Genomic DNA, 22,221 nt, shown 5'->3' on the forward strand with positions numbered 1-22,221 from the left:
CATCTTCTGGGAAGAGACAAATATAATCCATATATTTATAATCCATATATTTGCCCGGATACCTCCTCGTTTGTCCCTTTTTGTTTCCTGTAGTGCCTCTTGTGCGGCCTCCAATGTGCAGCAGGGGGGGGGGACTCTTGGAGGGGACTCTTGGTACCTCTTCAGTGTTTTAAAAGAAGTCATTTTGTAGGTCTCAAATGTTTTTAGCTCATTAGCTAGAAAGAATAGGTCACAATATCACTTCCATTTGACTGAGATTGAATTTTTCTTGTGACGTTGAAATGTAGAAAGCTTCTGGGTAGCTACTAGGAAAAGACGGAAGAGTTACAGTTTTATACCTCTTGTATGAATTGTGCTCTAACTTACCTTGCCTTGATTGGAGATCCCTGATATAGCACATGCAGTGTAATTTGAATTTATAAATATAACATGGTGCTTATTGAAGCTGCAAATGTTTTATAAATAAATAAGCCTACTTCTAAAGCCTACACAGAATTTAAACTATGCTGCCGTGGCAATATAGGCTTGCATGAGTAATGTCTTTACAATAAGAACCAGTATTCAGAAGTTCAAATTCCATACTTTTCATGCTTTTAGAAAGGCAAATGCCGAAGAAGTTTTGTCTGCACTGAAACTAGATTGTAGACAAGAATCCCACAGCATTTGAATGGAAAAACTTCCCCTGTGACTGCTGTAAATTGACTTGAATGTGAAAATTTACAAACCATTTGGTGTCTTTATTTCCATCTTGTGCCTGAAGTGCTCCGGCTCAGCGCCCTCTGCTCAGCTCATAACAGTAGGATGTGCCTCATCAGAGATGGCTGGGCTGCGATGCACACAGTCACAGGGGACCTCCTGAAGGCTAATAGACCAGCTCTGGCTTTCCTCATGCCCTGTTTACACAGGACTGGACCCAGTGCTTGGTGTAAACTCAACAAATCAAGAAGCGTCTGGGGAGAACACCAATGGACATTATACGAGCTGGTACACAAAAGCGCTCCTCACAGGAACCTAATATAAATGTTTGTTTACTCTGGTTGGTTCAATAAAGGCTCAGAAGTCATTTGAGAAACAAATAAACACATAAAAAACATTGAAAAGATATATAAAAAGTTGACTTTGTACCTTTATTCATCAGAAAACAATATGAAGACATGAGCTCTAGCAAATTGTCTCAACCTAGATTCATATTCAACCCCCGAGTGGCTTAAAATTATCAAACAACTTTGACGTGAAAAGTTACACAGAAAGTTTGCACAAAAGAAGGATTTTGAGCACGTTTGCTATAAAATTGCAAAACATTAGTGGCTCAGGTGGTTGAGCGGTTCAGGCTAATTGGAAGGTCGGACGCTGGTGCAGACTAAGCGTTCTTAGGCAAGACACTTCACCAAACTTATCCAAAGTGAATGGGGTTGATGGCACTGAAAAAGAATCTGAATCTTAACTTCAGTCAGTCTACCCCGGGACAGAAGGCTTCATCCATACCACCAAAGTGAAAAAAATGATGACTTCAGTGTAGCACTGAGAATCTTGTCAAAGTTGTAAAGTGCATTACAGGTCTAAGCCATTTTTGTGGTGATACGTTCATACATCTCTGCTCAATTTCGATATGTATGCACTGGGGTTACAGACGGAGACCGGCTTGCACTGTACATGTGCGTTGAAATGATAAATGCCTGTTTTTTTCCTCCCGAGAATTATCTCTCAAGACTTTTTGCAATGTCTGTTATGATCAAATTTAAATCTAGCCTGAACAAAATGATGCATAAAACATGAAAAATGGAGCTAAAATTGTAAAATGACAAATTGTCTTTTGTACATTGAACATAAACAATAGCCACAGGAGACTGAATGAAATGCTGGAGGGAGCTTATACCCCCACTGTGCGCTATCCGAGTCTAAAAACGGGATTTTTGTTGTTGTTGTTTTGGAAACCACATCTAGGTTACGGTTTATGTATTATATATCTATAAGACAGACTCAATTAATTCAAATGGTAAACACAGACAGAACACAAGAGAATTTAAAGAGGATTTCAAGTGCTAAGGCTTCCAAATCGGCAATGAAAAGCAATACTACTTCAACAAAAAAACTAGATCCTAGTTGTCAAAAGAAGAGTTCATTAAGTTGTTTTGCTAACATTGCGTGAAGGACAGATTGTGAAGAGGCTTGATTAAAATATATTATGCTGTACTCTGGTATCACAATTTACATCACTCTTAATAGACACTTGCGCCGGCAGTAATTGGAGCAAACGCGCTGAAGTGATCAGGAGCGCTTGAGGGCTTAATAAGTAAATGTTAATGCACTGAGAGACAAAATTAAAAACACACCCACCGATGATTGCGAAAGAAAAAGACTTTCTGTGTGCTGTTGTAATGGTAAAAGTATTGGGGGCTCCTTGCAGAGCTCCCGTTTGCATACGTTGCAATCAAGCGCCTTTTTCAAAGTCATAGAAGAGCCGTGCAATAACAAAAGCTTAATCAAAGGCCACACTAATAATCAGCACTAACAACTCAACAAAGTCCATCTAGGAAAGTGTTTTTTTTTTTGTATTCCCTTAATTATTGTTTTAATGGCAACGTTCATAATCAAGACGTCCTTGGGAAACAGTGGCCAGCATTAATAAATTAGTTGTGCTTCACAGTACATTCAACAAAATATATTAGTAAGTACTACAACTGTATGGTAAATGTAATAAAAAATACAATGTCCACTGATCAGGCATGACATTACCACTGATAAAAGGCAACAGCACAGATTACAGTTTGCTTATTATTATTGCTCCCCTGTGAACTCCGGCATGAACCTTTAGTTCAAGATGTGGAAATGTGTCCCCAGATGGCAGATGCAGGGGACAAATTCTCCAATAGAAACAATAAAGTACCATTTTTTCCGTACTATAAATCGCTCTGGAGAAAAAAAAAAACACATAAGTCGCATCAGCCTTGGCAACTACCTGGGCATGGAGGCGTAACTGCACCATTGACAAGCCTCTCCGGGCACCAAACACGTTCCTCTAGCTGTGGCCATCTAGCTTTCAGCCCGAGATTAGCTATTTTTGTTTTCTTCATTGCAGTAAAAGTAATCTCCGCTTTTCCCAAGTCCCTCACAAGTTTCTCGCTCACGACAAACTCTCCTTCTACTGCTCGAGTAGCAGATACCTAGCCTAGAGCGGCCTCGAGCGGCTGTCAGTGTGAAAAAAACAAACATGTGAAACTATATATTTTTCTATATAAGTCGCACCTGAGTATAAGTCGCATACCCAGCCAAACTATGACAAAAATTGTGACTTGTAGTCCGGAAAATACGTTATATATTAATCTGGGAGTGACAGTGCCTTAGATTGTCCTATTTGGTTAAATCCCAGCTACTACTCATGCATTCTGCCTTTGAATGCTTGGGCATGTCACTTCACCCATCATCTTGCCGATAAATGTAGTGTTTCAGTGAAAGAATGGTGATTGTTGAAGAGGCTGTTGTTGGCGCAGATTGGAAGCCACGTTTCCATCAGTCTACCTCAAGGATCAAATAGTAGACAAAATGGCTAAACAAATCACAAAAACATCTCCAAAACTGCGGCTCCTCCGTTGGAATAACTGTCAAAAGGGACGTTTAATCTGGTTTCGAATATCCACTGCAAGGCCAGGCAGTGCACATTTAAAGTTTGTTTTGATTCTGATGTGTGTGTTGTCCTAATGTTAGGCTTGAATAGTATGAATCTCAAGGTCAGTCATATTAATATTTTCTCAAACCCAAACTCAAATAATTATGCATAAAGGCTGGTGGCCCAATAGATATAAAAAATTGTTCTAACTTCTCATGAATGTCCCATATCTTCTTATATTTCGACATTCAATATACAGTAACTCAGAGGCAGTATCAGCGTGCGTCCTTCATCAGAAACAGTCTTGGGAAGCCATACTAGAGGATGATTTGGTTTTTGAAGCTGCGGTTCAGGTCTTTGTGTGGGAGGACGATGGAGTTGAGTATAATGACCTCAGAGGGGATGCTCACATTACAACCTGCGGAGATAAAGCGGGGCTGGAGTCAGTGCCTGCTCCCTACAGCACACATAATATATTACGCTTGTCAAGGCAGCCGCCTCTTCATGAATGTGCGATATAGGTTTTCATTATTTTTGCAGATAATGTAAATAAATTGTCTTCCATGGCAAAACAGATCATTAATAATAAAGTCATCAGGAGAATGCACAATGCAAAGAAAGGTCTTATGCCATGAACAACGAAGGGTTATGAATATATTATAGTATAGAGAATCTAAATGATGTAGTTGAAGAGTAAATGCTGTTTCCAGTGAGCTACAAAACCTTCATACATTTTTTTTAAAATAATAAAATACATTTCTTCAATAAACTTAGGGCTGAGCAATCAATTTAGTTGTAGTCAATCTCAGTTATGGCGGTAGTAGTTGTTATTATTTTATTAATCCTGTCACAGCTCATTGTTTGGAGTTTAAATGAAAAAGAAACAGGTTTGTGTTAAATGGTGCAAGAGTGGAAAGCATTGGTTTAGGCTGAACCAAAATAAAAGCCATATTTATTTGTTTTGAATATTTAAAAAAAATCTATTGAATTGAGGATTCAGGTGAGTCAATAAGAGAAAAAACATTTTATATTTTCTATGTCAAATTGCTCAGTTCCACCTGATATTATTTTACCAGAAAGTCCAGTAAAATATTGGATTTATTGGAATAATCTCAATTTCTGCTGTGAGGCTCTTGCACAACGGTACAGCTGCATAAAGGTAAAAATGTGTTTAATCTTTTTGCATGTGGAATACAAATTCACTTCTGTGTGTACTAAATATTTGATTGTTTGTCTGAGCTTTTCGAGGAAGTTCACCAAGGTCAGAGAGATCTTACCGAGAATGGTAATTGAGGGGGTGAGTTTTCCTTCCCTGAACAGTGTTTCGCTGTCGATCTTTGCATAGGGGTCGTTGGGGTTGGGGTCACTGGGGGTTCCCTCCACTCTGGCCCATTTGCCGATGGTGCTTTCCCATCCCACAATGCTGTTCAAAACACAGCAGTGATCCTGAAGGAGAAGAAACGTCATCAGGGAAAGATCATCGGCCATGTTTCAATGATATTAAAATGAAAGCAACACAACGTGATATGCATGTGAAAACGAGGTCTTGTTTAGTGATGATGCCAAGGTAATATCTGGACAAAAGTTAGATGAGAAGTAAATCTTTATAATTGCTTGTTGAGCTGGATTGCTACTTAATTAACCAAATTTATGACTAATTAAAAATTAAAATTGAGAGGGCAAATGTATAAAAATTATGTTGTAAGGACCCTATTGCACTCCCGATCTAGGCCTGCAATGACACAATAATACAAATCAACTGTGGTATGGATTTTTTTTTTTTCTGGAAAAATATAATTTTCTTTACAATGTGCATATCTACAGTAAAGTATGTTGAGCACTAGAATAAATTACAATATTGTATTACAAAATCTACATAGAACTAGTATTAAAGGTGCATTATGTAACTTCTTATGTGAACAACCTTGATATTTATGCGTAGCTGACTATTTTGTGACCCAATGACAGAATGGGTGGTTAGCATGGCGCCTTTAATTTCCATCAGGGTGGCCTCTACATCTCTCCAGGATCAATTGTTTTGTAGGTCTTCTGGTGAGAGGGTCCCTCATTAGTGAAAACCTACCAGAAACTCTAAAAGCAATTGATCCTGGAGCATCATAGAGGCCACTGTGATGGAAAGTAAAGGTGCCATGCTAACTACAAGGTTTTTTCCCCACATCAAAAGTTCCATAATGCAGCTTTAAGTAAATAATAACAGATTGTTCTTGTGAGCAAAACAGCGCAATCGATAATCCAGATGAATCTAAACTAATTTCAGAGGCTCCGACTCATCACTGGAGACATGAGATTAAATTAAAGCCGCCACAAATCATTGGAAATGACATCTCTGTAAGAACAAGGGGAACAATATTCACGGGAAAATTAAAGATGAACACAAAAATGTCATTGTTGAATACCAATAAAACAATGACATGTCACAGTGAGGAAGTAGATACATTTGTACAGAATATAGATTAAATCCAAAATCTGTACTTGCCAGAAGAGAGCTACACTTTAAAAGTTGCAGCTTGGGGAAAAACGCTTACTTGTAGAGTGGCATTATGAAGAATGATGGATTCCCGTACTCTGACCCCGGCACCGATGGTCACTCCCATGCCGATAGATACATTAGGGCCCAACTGCACCGAAAAGGCACAAAATGATCAAAACTATGGATTTTCTCAAATATGACATTAAACTTTCTTACCATTGCTGTGGGGTCAATATTGGCTGTTGGATGAATGTAAACATTTCCTATAAAAGAGTACAAATTAATTTTTATTCATATATATTTATGAGACAAGACAATGCTAGAAGGCAGTAAACTTTACCACTTATTTTAGGACTTCCTTCTTTATTCGTGGCCAGTCGTTCTGGGTGGCTCGTGTGATACTGATTGAGGTAAAGTCGACTTGCGTATATGGCTGATCTGAAGAGATACAGTGTTACACTGGTGCCAACTTCCGGATCGTAATTCCAGACACTCACCCTGCAGATTTAATTTGGCTCCAGAAGCTGAGGGTCTTGTGGACGTAGAGTTTGCCTTGTCCCGCCAGAGCTGTGAAAATGTCCTGCTCCAGTCGAATGTGCTCCGCCCTGTGCCATCCATTGTTCGGTTCCTCTCTGCAAATGGCAAGCATTCAAATATGAGCATGGGGGGATATGGGGGGATGCCATCTAAAAATCCTTCAAGTTTTAAAGTTTGGTTCAAAACTAGCATGATTTCTGGGCCCCGAGTTTAGCCTGCAGTATAAACAGATGCACCGAGTTAAAAAGCAAGACAACTTTGATGTGGTCAGTGCTGACTTGATATCGAAGCTGATTACCTCCTGTCCAAAACTTTGCAAAGGAGTCTACATGCTCCATATTAATTGCTTCAAGTCTCTGATGGGTGTATTGTGAGAGCCCTGAGATGAAACAGTCTCTTAAAATATTCATTTCATCAATATTAAACAGGTTGCAGCACCCATAATCGAAGTTTTACTAAAAAGCAGGAAAGATGCTTTAAGGCAAAGTAGTCCCCGTGAGACCTTGTAGAATTAGGCGTATATAGTTTCGAACAAGTATCTATGATGTGCTGGGGGAAAAGTGCAGATTCAGTGCAGACCTTGCAGAAGTGAGATGAGAGAGACCGGGTGGACAAAACACAGTTGAGTGACCTTTTGTAACAAGACCTTGGTTGACTGAAATTGTATTTAATATGCACAAAAACATTAACCTCTTGACTTTAATAGAGTGTCCATGGACAGGAATGTATCATGCATGCGAATGTAATATTATTCATTATTGAAAAGGAGGACATTTATATTCTCAATGGCTGCTCACAGCTACTTCAAAATTAACAAGGCTAACGGGACAAGGCAAGAAAACTACTTTTATTGTGCAGCATAAAGTAACAATGAGGACTGGGCTAAGCTAAGACTACAATGTGAAATTTGGCATATTTGGAACGATGTCTCCAGTGTATTGTTCAGAGGAAAAGGTGGATGTTGCAAACACCGCAATACAGCAATAGCTAAACTTGATGTGCAGAAACAACAAAGCAGAGAGTAAACAATTTCAATATGAATTTTCTGGAAATTACGTAGTTTTCACCATTTAGATTACTGTATAGATTTTGTTTTAATCTAATTTGTTTGTCGAGTGATACACAAAGTAAAACAGTTGCCATGGTTTGCCTGTCTAATCCAAAATTCAATCTATCATGCTATGCACACAAGCTCATCAAAAATGCAAACGATTTAAATGTATGCAGAATAAGATGCAATAAAAAGCAGCTACATCTTAGCCAGCAAACAAAGCTTTTGGAGAGAAACAGAGCTAGCGCACAGCACAGGAGGCATTTTCTATTCACAAGCCTAAACCAAGGGCTCACACCAAACAGTGCTATGAACACACCGTGCAACCTGCACCAACCGACTTACCCGTCGTACGGATATCTGACGTAGGAAGAGAAATCATGGAGGAATGGAGAAGGAAGAGGGGAAATGAAGAAAACAAAAGTGACGGAGCAAATGATGAACTGCATGCTTTGAGGCCAAATAGAAACTCAACTCACAACAACATGTCCTGCTGATTCTTCTGAAAAACTGCCCCGATGTGTTGAAAGATGTCCGGATGGAAAAGGTAGATCCCACAGTTGATAACGTCGCTCACAAAAGTACTGGGCTTTTCAACGTAGTGCTGAACCTGAAAAAAAAAAATGGAAAAGGGCAACATTTCACCATCAGTTCAAAGTATTTAATAAAATATAATAACTGAAAATTGTAATATTAATTCAATCTGATGGTGTTAAATGTTTGTGGAAATCATCCGATCCTTTATATTGCCGTTCAGTAAGTAAGTAAGTTGTAGAAACAGGTTGTAAATACACTGAACATTGATAACAAAAGTAGTGTTACCTCATTTGTTTCTTCATTTGCAACAATGCAGCCATAATTCAGAGACTGCTTTCTGTTCGCCTGATGAAGAATAAAATCAATTGAAAAGAATCATAGAATCATAGCACATATCTTAGTTAAAAGTGCAAAATCTTACTGTTGTGCCGAGGATAACAAAGCTGTTTGGCTCTCCGTGCTCTTTTTGAAATTTGAGCATTTCAGTGAGAGGAAACGCTGAACAGACATCAGCGTTAAGAACAAAGAAAGCCTCCGGACTGCCCGAGACAATCTGATCTCTGAAGTGATAAATGCCCCCACCAGTGCCCAGGGCTGAATACTCCTGTAGATACCTGCAGCGAAAAGAAACAAAGACGCCATTATTAAATGCCTCAATGCAACAAATTGTATTTTCTTGTATTGCAAGACCAAAATAACTTACCTGATTGAAATTTTAAATTGCTGCTGTGCATTGACGAGAAATCTGGTTAGCTCTTCATTAGGTTGGAAGAAGCCGATAAGCAAAATTTCCTTCATATTTGGTACCTGAGGGATAATACAACTCAAAATGAGAACCAGCTGAGAAACTTGCAAAGTACAGAGAAAATAACTTTGGAAAAGTACGAACTTTAGCACATGCTTCAATGTGATGTTGCAACATGGGAACACCAGCAACAGGAAACAGAGGTTTGGGCACTTCAAATGACAGGGGCCTGAACCTGGTGCCTGTAAGATGGAAACAAATTAATACAAAAATAATAATAAAGATTTTAGATGAGAATAGAATAGTCCACTATAAATATGCAGCCATTAAGTCCGCATTTGTCATGGTACAATCTTAAGTAGGCCTAATAACACTAGGTATTATCCAAGACATGTACAGGACAGGAGCAGTTCGATCATATTGCATTCATCCCCATTACACATGAACAGTAGTGTGTAATAGCTAACATTTCAAAGAACGTTCAACAGAATAGGCCCACCGTCACGCAGTCATTTTTATGAACACCCATCATTTGAAATATCGGCAATAGCTTCCAGGCTAATCTTAAACCCAAGCACATTTTGTTTGTTTGTTGGCCAGCTGACTGATAATCTGCCACGTCAGTGATAAGAGGGTGCCCGTAACATTAACATGTTGCTCGCCCTCCATTCATTTTCATTTTAAACATTACAAGAAAAGTGAACATGAACGGGAATCTTGCCTTTTTGTGGACCCCCAATTAAGATTACTGCTTTCAGCATCTTGAAGAAGAGTTTAGTGACAGCTCAGCCTGAAGCTGCTCCGCTGATGAAAACTTCCGGGTGTGCACGTACGTCAGACGTATGACGCAGTAGGTTAACGCGAAAATAAGGTGCGGAATCAGGACGGAACACGGATCGGATCCACTTGTCAATCTGGTCTGTCGATACTAAAATACCTCTTTACAACAAAATACTGCACATTTACATTTTGAACAAACGTTTGTGAATTTATTAGCCACAACTTTTTCTTAATTTTCCTTTTCTTATTAAATATATTATAGTTAATTGCCCTTGAAAGGTGCTGTGTGTAAAAATGTAATCATGCATGTGACATAAATAATGACACATTTTTGTCTTCTTCACATTTTTATAGCTGATTTCACATGGTAAAGTAGGTGACACTGGCATGTTTGAGAGGAGGCACAAAATTGGGTGAAAATAAATCAGCAGTCTGTTTTAAAAATGTTTATGAAGAATACCACAAACATGCAGCTCTAGTGGAGGGGTTCACTTTCAAATTCTCTCATTAAAACATAACCTGAAGTGAGACGGTTCCCCGAGTGGCAGCAACTGTAACTCAAACATATGCAAATGAGATGCAAATCATGAGCATCTTTCAGTTTCGTATTTTAGTCAACAATCACCAGGGGACAAGGTGCTTTGGTACATGATGCACTTTCAGCAGGAGCAACCATACCATCGGAAATACCTCCACATCGTTCTCAAAAAGTTCGCATCATCCCTCCAAAAACTGTCAAACCCTTTAAGAGACACGCAAAGCACATCCTATGAATGTGCTCGGATATGCCAAATTTGTGTACCTCAATTGTTTCACATCAATGTCATACTTACAAAACACAGTACACAAATATGCACAATTTATCGACATACACTTAAATATATTTTGATTTGACTAAAAAATACACGTTTTCTTATTATGTTATATTCATCTTATATTCTATTCAAAACAAGGACTTCATTTCAGCATGATCGTTAAAGAATCCCTTCAATTATCCTCAAAGTCAGTCATTTTAAATCCTGCAAAAATTGTAAGCATTTATGCGCAAATACAAAAAGTACCAGAACCTTAATAATTGTACTGTAGTGTCGATGGCACAGGAAGCATGGAAAAAGGAACAAGAAAATGTTACAAGAAATACCAGATTGTCTACCAAATTTTTGCGAACTCTTGTACCGCTAAACGTTATGTACCAATTTTGAAAAATAGAATCCATTGTCTATATCAAGCACTTTTGTAAACAATAAACCGTTCAAAAGAGTACAACAGTTCCCTATAGGCTGCGTTCACGTCATAATTTCAGATGCTGGGTAGGAGCTTGTTATACAAAAAACCTACACATAATCTTCTTGTGGCCTATTCAACTGACAACAATTAAAACAAAATTAAATTAAATATTTCATATTACTTGATTTCACATTACCAGTAGTTCATTTCTGAAACTACAATTTTGATACAACCCATAAGCCAGGTCAAAGCAAGTGCAGTTCAACAGTAATAAAGGACACTTCAACCATGGGTTCTCTTTAGAATGTTATGATGTCACGTGAATGCAACCTTCACAAGATGAAAAATAAAAACAAAACCTGCAGTGCTACCAGTGGACAGTGGCACTGATACAACTCACATTAAACTAAAATGATGTCCAAGTCAAGGTGACAGCATCAACTATAAATTCAGGAAGCAAAATATAAAGTTGGTCACTACATTATGAGGAAGATTGAGATGAAAGAGCTGCTGTAAAGAAAACTGAATGATCTTTATCTCCCTCTAGTGGTTGGCTGCAGTAAGGTCACAAGCCCTAAGGGTAAATTCAGTAGTGACAAAACGTCCTTATTAGAATTGTATGTTTTTGTGCGTGGACTCTTTTTGCCCTTTCGATGTCAAGTACCCAGCATTGTGCGGGTCATGATCTTTGGACTATCTTCGATTGTAGAGGTCTTTGCGTTTTCGGAGTTCCTCCAGGACTCTAGCTCTGAACAGGGTCCAGTCTTCGTCCTGCTGCTGCTGTAGCCCCAAAGCCCGATGGAGTTCGGCGGAGTGGCTCCTGAGGAAAGGGTTGTACTCTTTCTCCTCTCCGATCGTGGAAGGACTCTAGACAAAGAAAGAAGGTACAGTATTATCTAGAGATTACACCCGTTCTTTGTTTGAGAATTTTTAATTGCATGGAAATAATTTTCAATATCAAATTTATGAGTAAGCAACTACAATACTGATCGAGGCAAGTTATTCTTGACAAAAGCCTAAACGTTCTGAAGAGACAAAACAAATAATAGCAAATCATGATGATGTGTAAAATCAGTTTAAGTTGTAAGAAATAGATAAAGATTACATTCTATACATATTTAATTTGAGTAGTTTCTCTTGATGAATATTTGAATGAGCATTTCTCTCTTCTGTTATCTCTCAATCCGCTGCAGACAATATTTTACATTACACAGCAAGTTATAAAAAGAGCCAGTGGACCCCTGATAGTGAAGAGCCAGTAGACAGTTGGTCGGGTGTTAAGCCTCACATACAGAAGGATAACAGGAAACTTCCAGCCGTGGCATGTCAAACAGGCCCAAGCAAAGACAGCGAGTGTTGTCTATTCTTACCGTGCACAGCTTCTGCCCTCTCTGCAGCAGCACCCACTCATACTTGTTTTCCCTGGCAATGTTCTGCGGCTCCACCTCGGCAGCGAACAGGAGGTTGTCCTCAGCATACTCATGGCCTGAGGGGAGGGCAAACAGTACAGAATAAAAACAATAGCTAAAACAAAGTGACTTTTATGACATCAAAGCCGCGGAAAAGTAACACTGAACCAAAAAATGTCACACCAGGCCATAAGAGGGTATCGTCACTTAAAGATCCAACTGTGTCCAGGGACGAAAGCATCGTGGTGGCATTGCCCTCAAACATTCGCCCTGAAAACACAAAAGAAAATAAATATAGCGGTTGTCAAGCTTCTCATTTCGCAAGGCTAAGGCAAATTTATTATACAACACATTATATAACACATTTCTATTTCAAAACTGGTTCTGAAAGATGAAACCAAACCTGGCCAGCCAAGCCAATACAGTCAAAATTAATCTACAAAGGCAATACCATAACCATAATAATTGTAAAGTAACTGGTGTAAATGAGAGGCGTAACCGGACCAACAAGCCTAAACCAGTTCCAGGTGTCTAGTGCTCAGTCGGTATGGCTTTGGGACCCACTTTCACAATGGGATAGCTGTGACCCAAATTAATAATGAAGTATTTATTTCAAGCCATAAAACACTTTACTGTTAAACTGAATGTACAATACATTATTCTTCCTTCAACCAATAAATAACCCTGTGAAGGAAACCACTTTTAGACAAATACATTTTAGACAAATATTGAAATAATGTTGCCAGAGAAAGGCTCGCGGCCCACAGCAAAAGGTTCCGACCTACCAGTTTAGAAGGGTGTGAGAATCAATTTGCTTTAGGCTTAAAGAAATCTTAACATCCAATTATTTCATGGATTTACTCTGGTAATTTACCGCATCCAGACAGAAACACCAGGTCGCCAGAGAAGAGACTGCAGGGTGCTCCAACAGCTCTGCCATCTAGGAGGTAGATCATGTGACCCACGGTGTGTCCAGGTGTGAAGAGGGCCTTAAAGCGCAATCGGCCGACTTCCACAGTGTCCTTATGTGAGAGAGGACTGGATGAAAATAAAGAAAATACATATTAATTTCTGCAGAAGAAGTTAGCAAACACTTCCCACATGTGTCACCAAGACTAATGAATTTGATTTTGACTTAATATAATTCAGAATAAAATGAGCAGTCTGTGGCATGTCTGTCGGTCACAGCTTGTCCACAGCGAGGGGCATGATAATTTAGATAATGTGGTGTGAAGTCTTGTGCTGACAGAGGGACCATGAGTGTGGTATGTTAACAGTGTTAAAGGAGACATACTGCGTGAGACCAGGAATGTTATCAACAGCACTGCCATAAACACGACATGAGCCGTGCAACCGCTTCAATCCCTTGTTTCCTCCGCTGTGGTCCCTGCAAACACAACATGTAATCGTTTTTGTTTTTCTGACAAATTTGGTCTTACATGTAAGGCTAGAGCAACATCCTCAGGAACTTGTACTACATGCATAAAGTACAGCAGCTACCTGAATGTCTACTTTGTTTTTTAATTATAACAAGAAGGCAAATTTGTAATTGTAACCACATTTTCGCATTGATGGTATTTTTGGAGGCAGTCAAAATGTCAAAAGTATAGATCAATTGGTTTGAATTGGTTTCCGAGTGCCACTAGAAAGAGACAGCAATGCATGAGTTGTATCTCTCCCAGAGTTTGAGAACCACTTCATAAATAAATGGCTGAAAAAAGAAGGCTGTAGGCTTGTGTGAGGTGGCCGACTTACCAGTGCTTGTGTGTGCAAAGGATCGCTTCTAGCATCACACCTTCTTGCTCAAGTGCTGCCTGAAAAGTTACACAGTTGTTGAATAAAGGTTCAAATTAAAATGACTCTTTAATGGCTGTTATTCTGTTCACTGATCTGAACAACACTACAGTTTCACAGCAGGAAAATAATAATAAGACTTGTTTAGCACCGTTGCTATTAGGGTAATGAGCACAACAAAAGTAAAAGTGTTTGTGCTTGCCTTGCTGTAACAGTTTGCTAGAGGGAAACTTGATGTGATGAGAAAAAAATGCACTTCAGGATAGTAGTATGCAAAGCTTGACAACACCCACCAACCACCCCAGGGGTGTTTAAATATTCTCAGCTTTAGTTTTTCCCCTAGCCTCAGTGGTAGGAAACCAAAAAGGTTCATGTCAACCCCTGGTAGTATACACTGTACCAGTGGAAATCCGCAAAACTTATAAGCTGAAATAGCTTCTGGGGTGTCCCATTTGAAAGAAATCATAAGAGCATTGAAGAGAACTGCATTCTTGTGCTCTGTACTCTGAACAAAGTTCTCAGTAATACATAGTTGCAATACTTTGGCTTGAAAGGGGCTAGATGCAAGTTGGCCATTATATACCCCCTACTGCCACCTCAGGTCATACGTGTAACGGCACCTTCTATATTAAGCTTGTGCATGACTGCAATTTGGAAGTAACAACTTTTTGAGTGACAGTGCAGGATTTTGGAGGCAGTTGTGGTGAATAGGTCTGAGCTCATTCTACACATTAGGACATTTCTGTAAACTATTAACTGATTCACATATAGCAAAGCATTTACTCATGTGTATATTCATGTTAGATGTTTAAAGCCTACTCCGTCAAACGGTCTACTGCTCTACCCAGTTGGACTCAGGCTGAACCAGCCTCTAAAACTAAAAAGATACTGGTACCCTGGTCATGCTGTATCGTAATAGTTCCCAAGTCTTACCTGAACAGATTGGGGGTCTGCGGGGTCCACTACCACTGCAACACTGGAGGCAGTGTCGATTATGAGATAGCTGTAGTTGTCAGACAGCACTGAGATGGGAATTATTTTGATGCCTGAATAAAGATGGGAGCAATATCAAGTCAGTGTTGCAGCCATATCAAACTCATAGAAACAAAATAGGCAGTCACGGCCATTGTAGAGCTTACCATTGAACTCCATTGGCTGAGAGGAGGAATGTCCAGATGGATAATGTTCGCGTGCTTTTCTCATTTGTCTCTTGTAGTACAAGTAGCCCAGCCTGGTCCGCGTGTACAGCGTGTACCTGAATAGAAACAGCACATATAGGGCAACAGTTTGAAGTATAGTGATTATAGAGCTACAGAAAGGGGGCGGGCCATTACACGCGGTTTTTGTTTTTAATAACGTCTTGTGGATAGAAAACAGTATGATTGAGAGAAGACGATTATAAAGGCACAGTGTAAGCAGCTAAACACAAGAGAAATCTATTCCTTTAATGCGCAGTGCAGACGCCAGCTAAATCCGCGTAGCCAACCCACGCTATGTTTATGTAGCTAAAAGCAGGCACTGTATGACAACAAAGTCACGTTATAGATACTCACGCAATTCGGAAGAGCGGTTTTTCTGTGCGTGCCATTATTTTGTGCAGATATGTTTTCCCGATCACTTGCACCCTACGACGGAAACGAATAAATACACACAGGAGCACAAAAAAGGATGCGGGGGCTGCGAATGTTATCAACCATTCAGGAAGCGCCATAACCTCTGAGCCGTGCGTAATGACGCATTAATGACACGTCAACAGGGCAGCGCGACGGTCTGTCTTTTATCCATGTAAAAGAGATTCTCACAGGATCTTTCCGGTAAGAGTAAAGATTAAATACACATGTGAATGAATAAAATTGTCAGCTTGTCCAACACATAGATAATATTATGTAGCTATAATTAAGCTATATATAAAAAACGTAAACTTAAAACTAGATTTTTTTTTTACATTTCTAATAGAACGAAAACACTTCATTGATTGATATAGGTTATGTTATTCTCAAACTTTTCTGCTTAAACATCCACCCATAAACCTATTTGTTAGGTTAAGTGGCTAAATACCACAGAAAACACATTAAGTCGTTTTGAATATGTTTTTAAAGCCACACCGCAAAACATTTAACCCAATAAATAATATTGAAATAGATGCATTTACTTGACAGATATTTTCATCATTGAATATTACCTCATAAATACACAAACAAACAAAACCTTTGCGGTGAGCGGCTCACCTCTCCTAAGATATGACTGTAACTATACCAGGAGTGGGTACGTCTCCAGCTCGTCTCCATGGAGATGTTGACTGAAGTCAGATGAATTTCAGGTTTTAATAGGTTAGATCCTCATCCCAATCCATTCTTTGATCACCCACTCGACAAAAATAGTATTTTTTGTGTTGAGCTTGTCATTGGGAGCATGTTTTGAGCCCAAAATTTTACGCAGTGTGCCTTTAAGGAGCAAAAATAAATAGAAATAACTTTTCAAATACGTTTGATACGTTTTGATTTGTTTGTTTCTTTATTTGTCATTATACATGAACTGTACAATGAAACATGATGTAAAAGGTAGACTCAATATTAACTGCATCACTGATCGACCCAGTAAGTGCAGTGGTAATCCGTAGACATAGTGGTTCCCAACCTTTTTTCCTTTCCCCCCTTCCCAATTAGTATTTGAATGTAATTTTCAAAGGGAAACAGGACAAGGTGGGAGACCTTCTGTTCCCGGGACACACTAGAAACAGTGTGTGTTTCAGTGAGCAGATCCTGTTACAGAGACAACGAGCTTCAGTTCAACACAGCAGCAGCAGCAGCTTACAGAGCGGAGAAGGACAGAAGGACGCAGGGCTCCCATCTCGGGCTACAGCCACCAGGTAAAGAAACTTGTATTGTACTTTACAAATGAGCTTCGCTATGTGACCCAAAGTAAAATGATGTTGACAAATACATTCTCAAGTAATTGGTCTGATTTTGTTGCACTTTATTCATTTGTCAAAGTCGGTTAAAAGGACAGAATTTAACTAAAAAACTCTCTCTTTTTCAGGTGGTCTGGTAAAGATGTCCAAAGACGACAGCCCTCCACCTTACGAAGACGCAGTGACCCAGCCTAAATATGCCAATCTCCCAGAGGAGACCCGGTCTGGCGGGCCTCTCCCCCCTCCTCCCTCCTACACCCCTGGGCCCATGTACGGAGGTCCTCACGTCAGCTGGGGCCAGACAGGATCCTACCCACCACCCGGCGTGTGGATGGGCCCCGGCTTTGGTCCGGACGGGGCAATACCCACGCTTTCTGCAGGGGTGCCTCCCTCCAACTCAGGTTTAGACAGATCTTAAAACGATTCACATTGCCATTAGATTCACGGCTTCATGGTGACTGCTCGTCTAATTTGACAGGAGACATGGATGATTTCTTAAGCAACCAGTTTGAAAGCACTTCAGTAAGACATGCTTTTATCAGGAAGGTAAGCATTTCACACAAGAAAACAAGAAATGACTATATGATGTGTGAGTAAATATAGTTTCTTCACAGGTGTACCTAATACTAGCAGCACAACTGTCAGTCACTTTTTCAGTGGTGGCTGTCTTTACATTTGTGTAAGTTCCCAATTTATTGAGTTTTTCTTTCTGATTTTCAACAAGTCTTTTTATTGCACTACAGTGAACCAGTGAAAACATTTGTAATCAACTATCCTGGCATCTATTACGCATCTTTGTAAGTTTCATACCAGCGTTATGTGTGTTATTATAAAGCACAAATAACTTTTTACTTCTATTTTATATTTTAGAGTGATATATTTCGCAGTTTATTGCATACTAGTTTGCTGCAAAGAGCCAAGGTAAGAAATAATAAGCAGTCATTTCACACAAACAATTTAAGATTTGCATATCAACAAAACCAATATATGATTTCTTGCACAATGCTTTGAAGGCGGCGTTTCCCGTGGAACCTAGTATTACTGGGAGTATTTGTAAGTTCCATCATTTCACCTTACTAGCCTCCTTTTCTTGGAAAGCAAACCCGCATTTGTAGCACAGGAGACACTTGATACAAAGGCAGAAAGAAAATACTATCAGACAAATGTTTTTTTTTTCATTGCAGACCGTCGCATTGTCTTATGTGGCTGGAAGCATCGCCAGGTCTGCTCTCTCCCCCCAAAACCTCACAGTACATTTTGATTCTCAACACATTTGAATCAACATGCATTTCGTCCCATCTGTTTTCCAGCTATTACGAGACCAAAGCAGTGTTCATCGCCATGATAATAACAGCTATTGTCTGTGTGGCAGTGACGATCTTCTGCTTCCAAACTAAGGTAAACTTCAGATTAAAACTTCTTTCTTTTCCGTTTGCTGCTTGGTAACCCCCGCTCATCTGAGGCTGACTTTGTTGTCCGTGTAAAATAACTCCTTTGTCTCGTGTTACAATGGGCCACTGAGATCCTTTAAATATTCATCGCATTTTCGGAATCAGATGTGAATCTAACAACTCTTAGTCTGATGCAACCCCACAAGAGAAAGTTACATTTTTAAATTTTTTTATGAAGTTTATTCCTTTTAAATCTAATCTGTGGTTTGTTCACTTTCCTCACATCACTGATTCGGGGCTAAATATCCAACCTCTTAACCCCCACCTTTATGCCAGTTCGGATTTACCTAAATCTAAAAGCTTCTGGACTGGAGCTCACAGCCAATAGGCCAGTGTCACGTCTCATTTGAAAGCTTAGGCCTACAAAACTGATCTATATGGAACTTTTTCTTTGCGTTGTTGCCGCATTGTCAGCCTTTTAGATTTTTTTTTCTTCATCACATTTTTGTCACTGTTTCATCGCTTTTTTGTGACATTTTTGTTCAGTTTTCATTACATTTGTGTCACATTTTTGGTGCGTTTGTGTCATTTTTTGTCATGTTTTTTGCAACTTTTTCATCACTTTATCGTTGCTCTTTTGTGACTTTTTGGTTGAGTTTTCATTACATTTGTGTCACATTTTTGTTGCGTTTTAGTCAACTTTTTTGAACTTTTTCATCACTTTTTTGTTGCACTGTTGTTGTTTTTTTGTCACTGTCAACTTTTCAAGACGCTTTTATATTTGGGTAAAGCTGAACTGGAGAAAATGTGCTTGGTTAAAGCAACCAATTCAACAATTGATATAAATCAAATTAGTTAAAAAAACAACAACAAGCCGAATTCTAAGTATTAATGTTCTTGACGCAATTAATTATTTGTGTAACCCAGATTCAGTTTAGCCCTGGAAGAGCTCTGGTTATTTGGATTCTCTGCCTGTGTGTTTTTGTGTGTGATAGAATTGACAATAACCCTAATTAAACTGAAAAAACGTTTCCACTTGACTTCGTTCAAACAAAACTGAATAAAGATCATGATGAAAAGAGCATTTTTTTGGAGGCTACATATCCATTATCTTGTCATTTCCTTAATTACCTCAACTACTCTGAGGTTCAAGACCAAAACATTTTCTCTTGGTGTTGAAGGCTTGTTTCTCATCACAGGTGGACTTCACCTCCTGCGGCGGGTTGCTCTGTATCACTGCTGTTCTTCTCACTGTCATCGGCATTGTTACGGGAGTCGTTCTGGCGTTTCAATACGTAAGCCTTTGACAGCATATTTAATTACTTTTTTTTGCTAAATGTGGTGGTTGCGAGTGAAAATTGGGCCTTTCTTTATTCTCTAAACAGATTCCTTGGCTGCACATGCTGTATGCCGCAATTGGAGCCATTATTTACACACTGGTAAGATAAACTTTAATTCACAAGCAATTTCTAATCATGTAAGAGGGATCGTTTATTTTAGATCATGAGGAGGTACAACTACAAATATGTCATATTTGTACTGCAGTGTTTTATAATAATCAGATTTGATAAGCTCCTTCCAAGTTGTTAGAGTGCCACACAGACAAATGAAAACACCAGTGTTGCACTATGCAGATGTCCTCCCACAGGTAGCAGTGGGCAGTGTGATGCTGTGATTTCAATGAGGTCGTTCTTTTCTGCATTTTAAAATGCGCTGCTCTACTGACACCGCATCCCACTGCAGCGATGAAGGTGTTTGAAAAAGGATCAATCTGGGAAACCTATCCAAATGCTAGGTCTGCAGTTTCAAAGTTGATATACAGTAGAAAGGAGCAAAGCAGACTCAGCACAAGTGCACCAAAAACATTACATCTGGCTAATATGTAATGAGGAAGACAAAATTGAATGGTTTATGCCGTACTTTCCTTTCAAATCGGTCTTCTAACTGCACAATGAATCGACAAAGTATTGTTATTGCCACATTTTGAATTGCAACGTCAATATTGCAAGACACCACAATGTATCACAAATTCGCCAAGGTCTGCCATGATGTAACTGAGATTTAGGCCAGCACAGCCAAACACAAAACTGCATAGTAGCAGAACAATGTGCAAAAGTTCACTTTGAGTCATGATTTTCTTCATTCATTAAACTTTTAGCCTCGTTTTGCCCCTTATTTACTGTTTTTAATGTCTTATTTAGACAAAATTTGATTGACAAAAAACCCACACTGCTCACAATTTTAGTTAAAATTTAGAGGAACTAGATGTTGGAATGTTAAAGGTACACTGTGTAACATTTTGGACTATACTGTTGCCATCAACACAAAACATGCTCTCAGTGACCAGCTCGACACAGAAAATCCTGTTTTTGCAGTGAATAATCAAAGAATGGATCTGGATGAGGGCCAACCTGTTTAACTCTCATTTCTACTGACTTTAGTCGACATCTCCATGGTAACGAGCTGGAGACGTACCCACTCCCGGTTAAGTTATAGTCATGTTTTAACAGAGGCGAGCCGCTTTGCACAAAAGCACATGTTTGTTTGAGGTATTTTTCAATGGTGAAAATATCTATCATAAAATAAATGCTTGTATTTCAGTTTTGTTTATTGGGTGAAATCTTACGCGGCGTGGCTTTAAGTAAACACAATAGAGTCATAGAATATTATTTTTTTCCTCTCTACAACTCTACTTCTGATGTGCATAATTCATATCAATACTGTTTATCTTTTTGTCACAAAGTGTATCAGCTCCCAGATTCACTGCACTTTTGTTTCTTGTGGTTTAGTTCTTGGTGTACAACACACAACTTCTGCTTGGGAACCGGGAGCTGGCCATAAGCCCAGAGGAGTACGTCTACGGAGCGCTGTCCCTTTACGTGGATGTCGTCAACATTTTTCTCTTCATCCTCCAAATTAGTGGGGCGGCGACGGAATGAGTCCTGGTCTGGACACACCACATCACTCTTTGTGGGACATTTTACTCCTGTAATCTGATTTAGAGGTGTAAATATGTATAAATGTTTAATAATGTGTATATCATTAATGAAGATGGGCGCACAAAGGCCTCTTGTCTGAGCCCTGTGTTTTGAAAGACTGTACAGAGACTTTGTTGTCTTAATATCACGTGTATATATAGTTCTGTTCAAACAAGACACCAAAGGAAGACTGAAAAGTTTAGTTATTTATTTTTATTATAATTATTTCTGTTATTGCGACCTATAAAGTCACTGAATTATGTAAAAAACCCTGCAATGACAGGCATACTGCTGGACACCACAATCATAGCTCGAGTCTGTGCTGGTCAAAAGGGACTCAGAGCGCCTTCTTCACATCCATAGAAAACAAACACTGACTTTATTATTATCAACAGGAAGGATCAGTTGTGCTCCCTAAACTGGTTTCTCTTGTAAAATTGCATCCAATTGTTGTTAAGACAATTATACAAATAAAGCTTATGCTACCATTTCTCCTGCTTTTTTGTCAACGATTCACCAAAGTGGCACGTTTGAAGAATTAGGTGGCACTAGTTTCGTTCTATACCCTTTCAACATTGTGGATTAGTATTGTTTCCCGTCACCAGCCTCCAGTGTGTTCAGACTGGAGCGTCTCATGGCGTGAGACGTTTGGGGTCGCGTGGGAACATGGAAGTTTGACGCACGTTGTGTAGACCCAGATACAGCATGCAGACTCTCTCCAGACCTGTGGAAGACAGTCCAAACAACCAATCTATCAGTCTGC

At 39.2% G+C, this 22,221-nt stretch overlaps 4 protein-coding genes across 4 annotated transcripts in view; 1 reads left to right on the forward strand and 3 right to left on the reverse strand.

The window, feature by feature from the left end:
* Positions 1-3,673: 3,673 nt before the first annotated feature.
* gmppaa (GDP-mannose pyrophosphorylase Aa) lies at positions 3,674-9,821 on the reverse strand. The gene is made up of 12 exons (XM_079563052.1): positions 9,690-9,821; positions 9,113-9,210; positions 8,927-9,030; positions 8,645-8,837; positions 8,509-8,568; positions 8,166-8,296; positions 6,596-6,730; positions 6,439-6,536; positions 6,315-6,361; positions 6,154-6,246; positions 4,885-5,053; positions 3,674-4,025 (listed from the first exon to the last, which is right to left on the reverse strand). Exons 1-12 carry the CDS (start codon positions 9,727-9,729, stop codon positions 3,925-3,927), a joined length of 1,269 nt encoding a protein of 422 aa, XP_079419178.1. The 5' UTR covers positions 9,730-9,821; the 3' UTR covers positions 3,674-3,924.
* A 1,312-nt stretch (positions 9,822-11,133) lies between these two features.
* Positions 11,134-15,902, reverse strand: pnkd (PNKD metallo-beta-lactamase domain containing). Its single transcript, XM_079563111.1, has 9 exons — positions 15,732-15,902; positions 15,318-15,433; positions 15,112-15,224; positions 14,140-14,198; positions 13,679-13,771; positions 13,259-13,422; positions 12,568-12,654; positions 12,346-12,461; positions 11,134-11,842 (listed from the first exon to the last, which is right to left on the reverse strand). Exons 1-9 carry the CDS (start codon positions 15,887-15,889, stop codon positions 11,669-11,671), a joined length of 1,080 nt encoding a protein of 359 aa, XP_079419237.1. The 5' UTR covers positions 15,890-15,902; the 3' UTR covers positions 11,134-11,668.
* Positions 15,903-16,957: 1,055 nt separating this feature from the next.
* On the forward strand, positions 16,958-21,554 carry LOC306968162 (protein lifeguard 3-like). Its single transcript, XM_079563475.1, has 12 exons — positions 16,958-17,047; positions 17,218-17,490; positions 17,568-17,635; positions 17,704-17,768; positions 17,833-17,886; positions 17,960-18,010; positions 18,103-18,142; positions 18,274-18,311; positions 18,400-18,487; positions 19,680-19,775; positions 19,866-19,919; positions 21,270-21,554. Exons 2-12 carry the CDS (start codon positions 17,232-17,234, stop codon positions 21,417-21,419), a joined length of 963 nt encoding a protein of 320 aa, XP_079419601.1. The 5' UTR covers positions 16,958-17,047; positions 17,218-17,231; the 3' UTR covers positions 21,420-21,554.
* A 120-nt stretch (positions 21,555-21,674) lies between these two features.
* The window catches only part of dars1 (aspartyl-tRNA synthetase 1), a 43,096-nt gene continuing 42,549 nt past the window's right edge, over positions 21,675-22,221 (reverse strand). Inside the window, exon 18 of the mRNA XM_079563440.1 lies at positions 21,675-22,182. Within this exon, the coding sequence (XP_079419566.1) occupies positions 22,091-22,182 (92 nt within the window). The 3' untranslated portion in view covers positions 21,675-22,090. The remainder of the gene's footprint in view (positions 22,183-22,221) is intronic.

This window comes from Gobius niger (genome assembly GCF_951799975.1).
Source record: "Gobius niger genome assembly, chromosome: 9".
NCBI classification, from domain to species: domain Eukaryota; kingdom Metazoa; phylum Chordata; class Actinopteri; order Gobiiformes; family Gobiidae; genus Gobius; species Gobius niger.

Bases quoted from the DNA above. Each gene is read 5' to 3' on its own strand.
- gmppaa (XM_079563052.1), bottom strand. From the start codon at position 9,729: ATGCTGAAAGCAGTAATCTTAATTGGGGGTCCACAAAAAG. The intron at 9,211-9,689 runs GCAAGATTCCCG...TCCATCTTACAG, and splicing joins AATTGGGGGTCCACAAAAAG to GCACCAGGTTCAGGCCCCTG. The intron at 9,031-9,112 runs GTTCGTACTTTT...ATTATCCCTCAG, and splicing joins ACATTGAAGCATGTGCTAAA to GTACCAAATATGAAGGAAAT.
- pnkd (XM_079563111.1), bottom strand. From the start codon at position 15,889: ATGGCGCTTCCTGAATGGTTGATAACATTCGCAGCCCCCGCATCCTTT. The intron at 15,434-15,731 runs GTGAGTATCTAT...GTTTCTATTCAG, and splicing joins AAACCGCTCTTCCGAATTGC to GTACACGCTGTACACGCGGA. The intron at 12,462-12,567 runs GTGTGACATTTT...CCCTCCCCTCAG, and splicing joins CGATACCCTCTTATGGCCTG to GCCATGAGTATGCTGAGGAC.
- LOC306968162 (XM_079563475.1), top strand. From the start codon at position 17,232: ATGTCCAAAGACGACAGCCCTCCACCTTACGAAGACGCAGTGACCCAG. The intron at 17,491-17,567 runs GTTTAGACAGAT...CTAATTTGACAG, and splicing joins GGTGCCTCCCTCCAACTCAG to GAGACATGGATGATTTCTTA. The intron at 18,011-18,102 runs GTAAGAAATAAT...AATGCTTTGAAG, and splicing joins GTTTGCTGCAAAGAGCCAAG to GCGGCGTTTCCCGTGGAACC.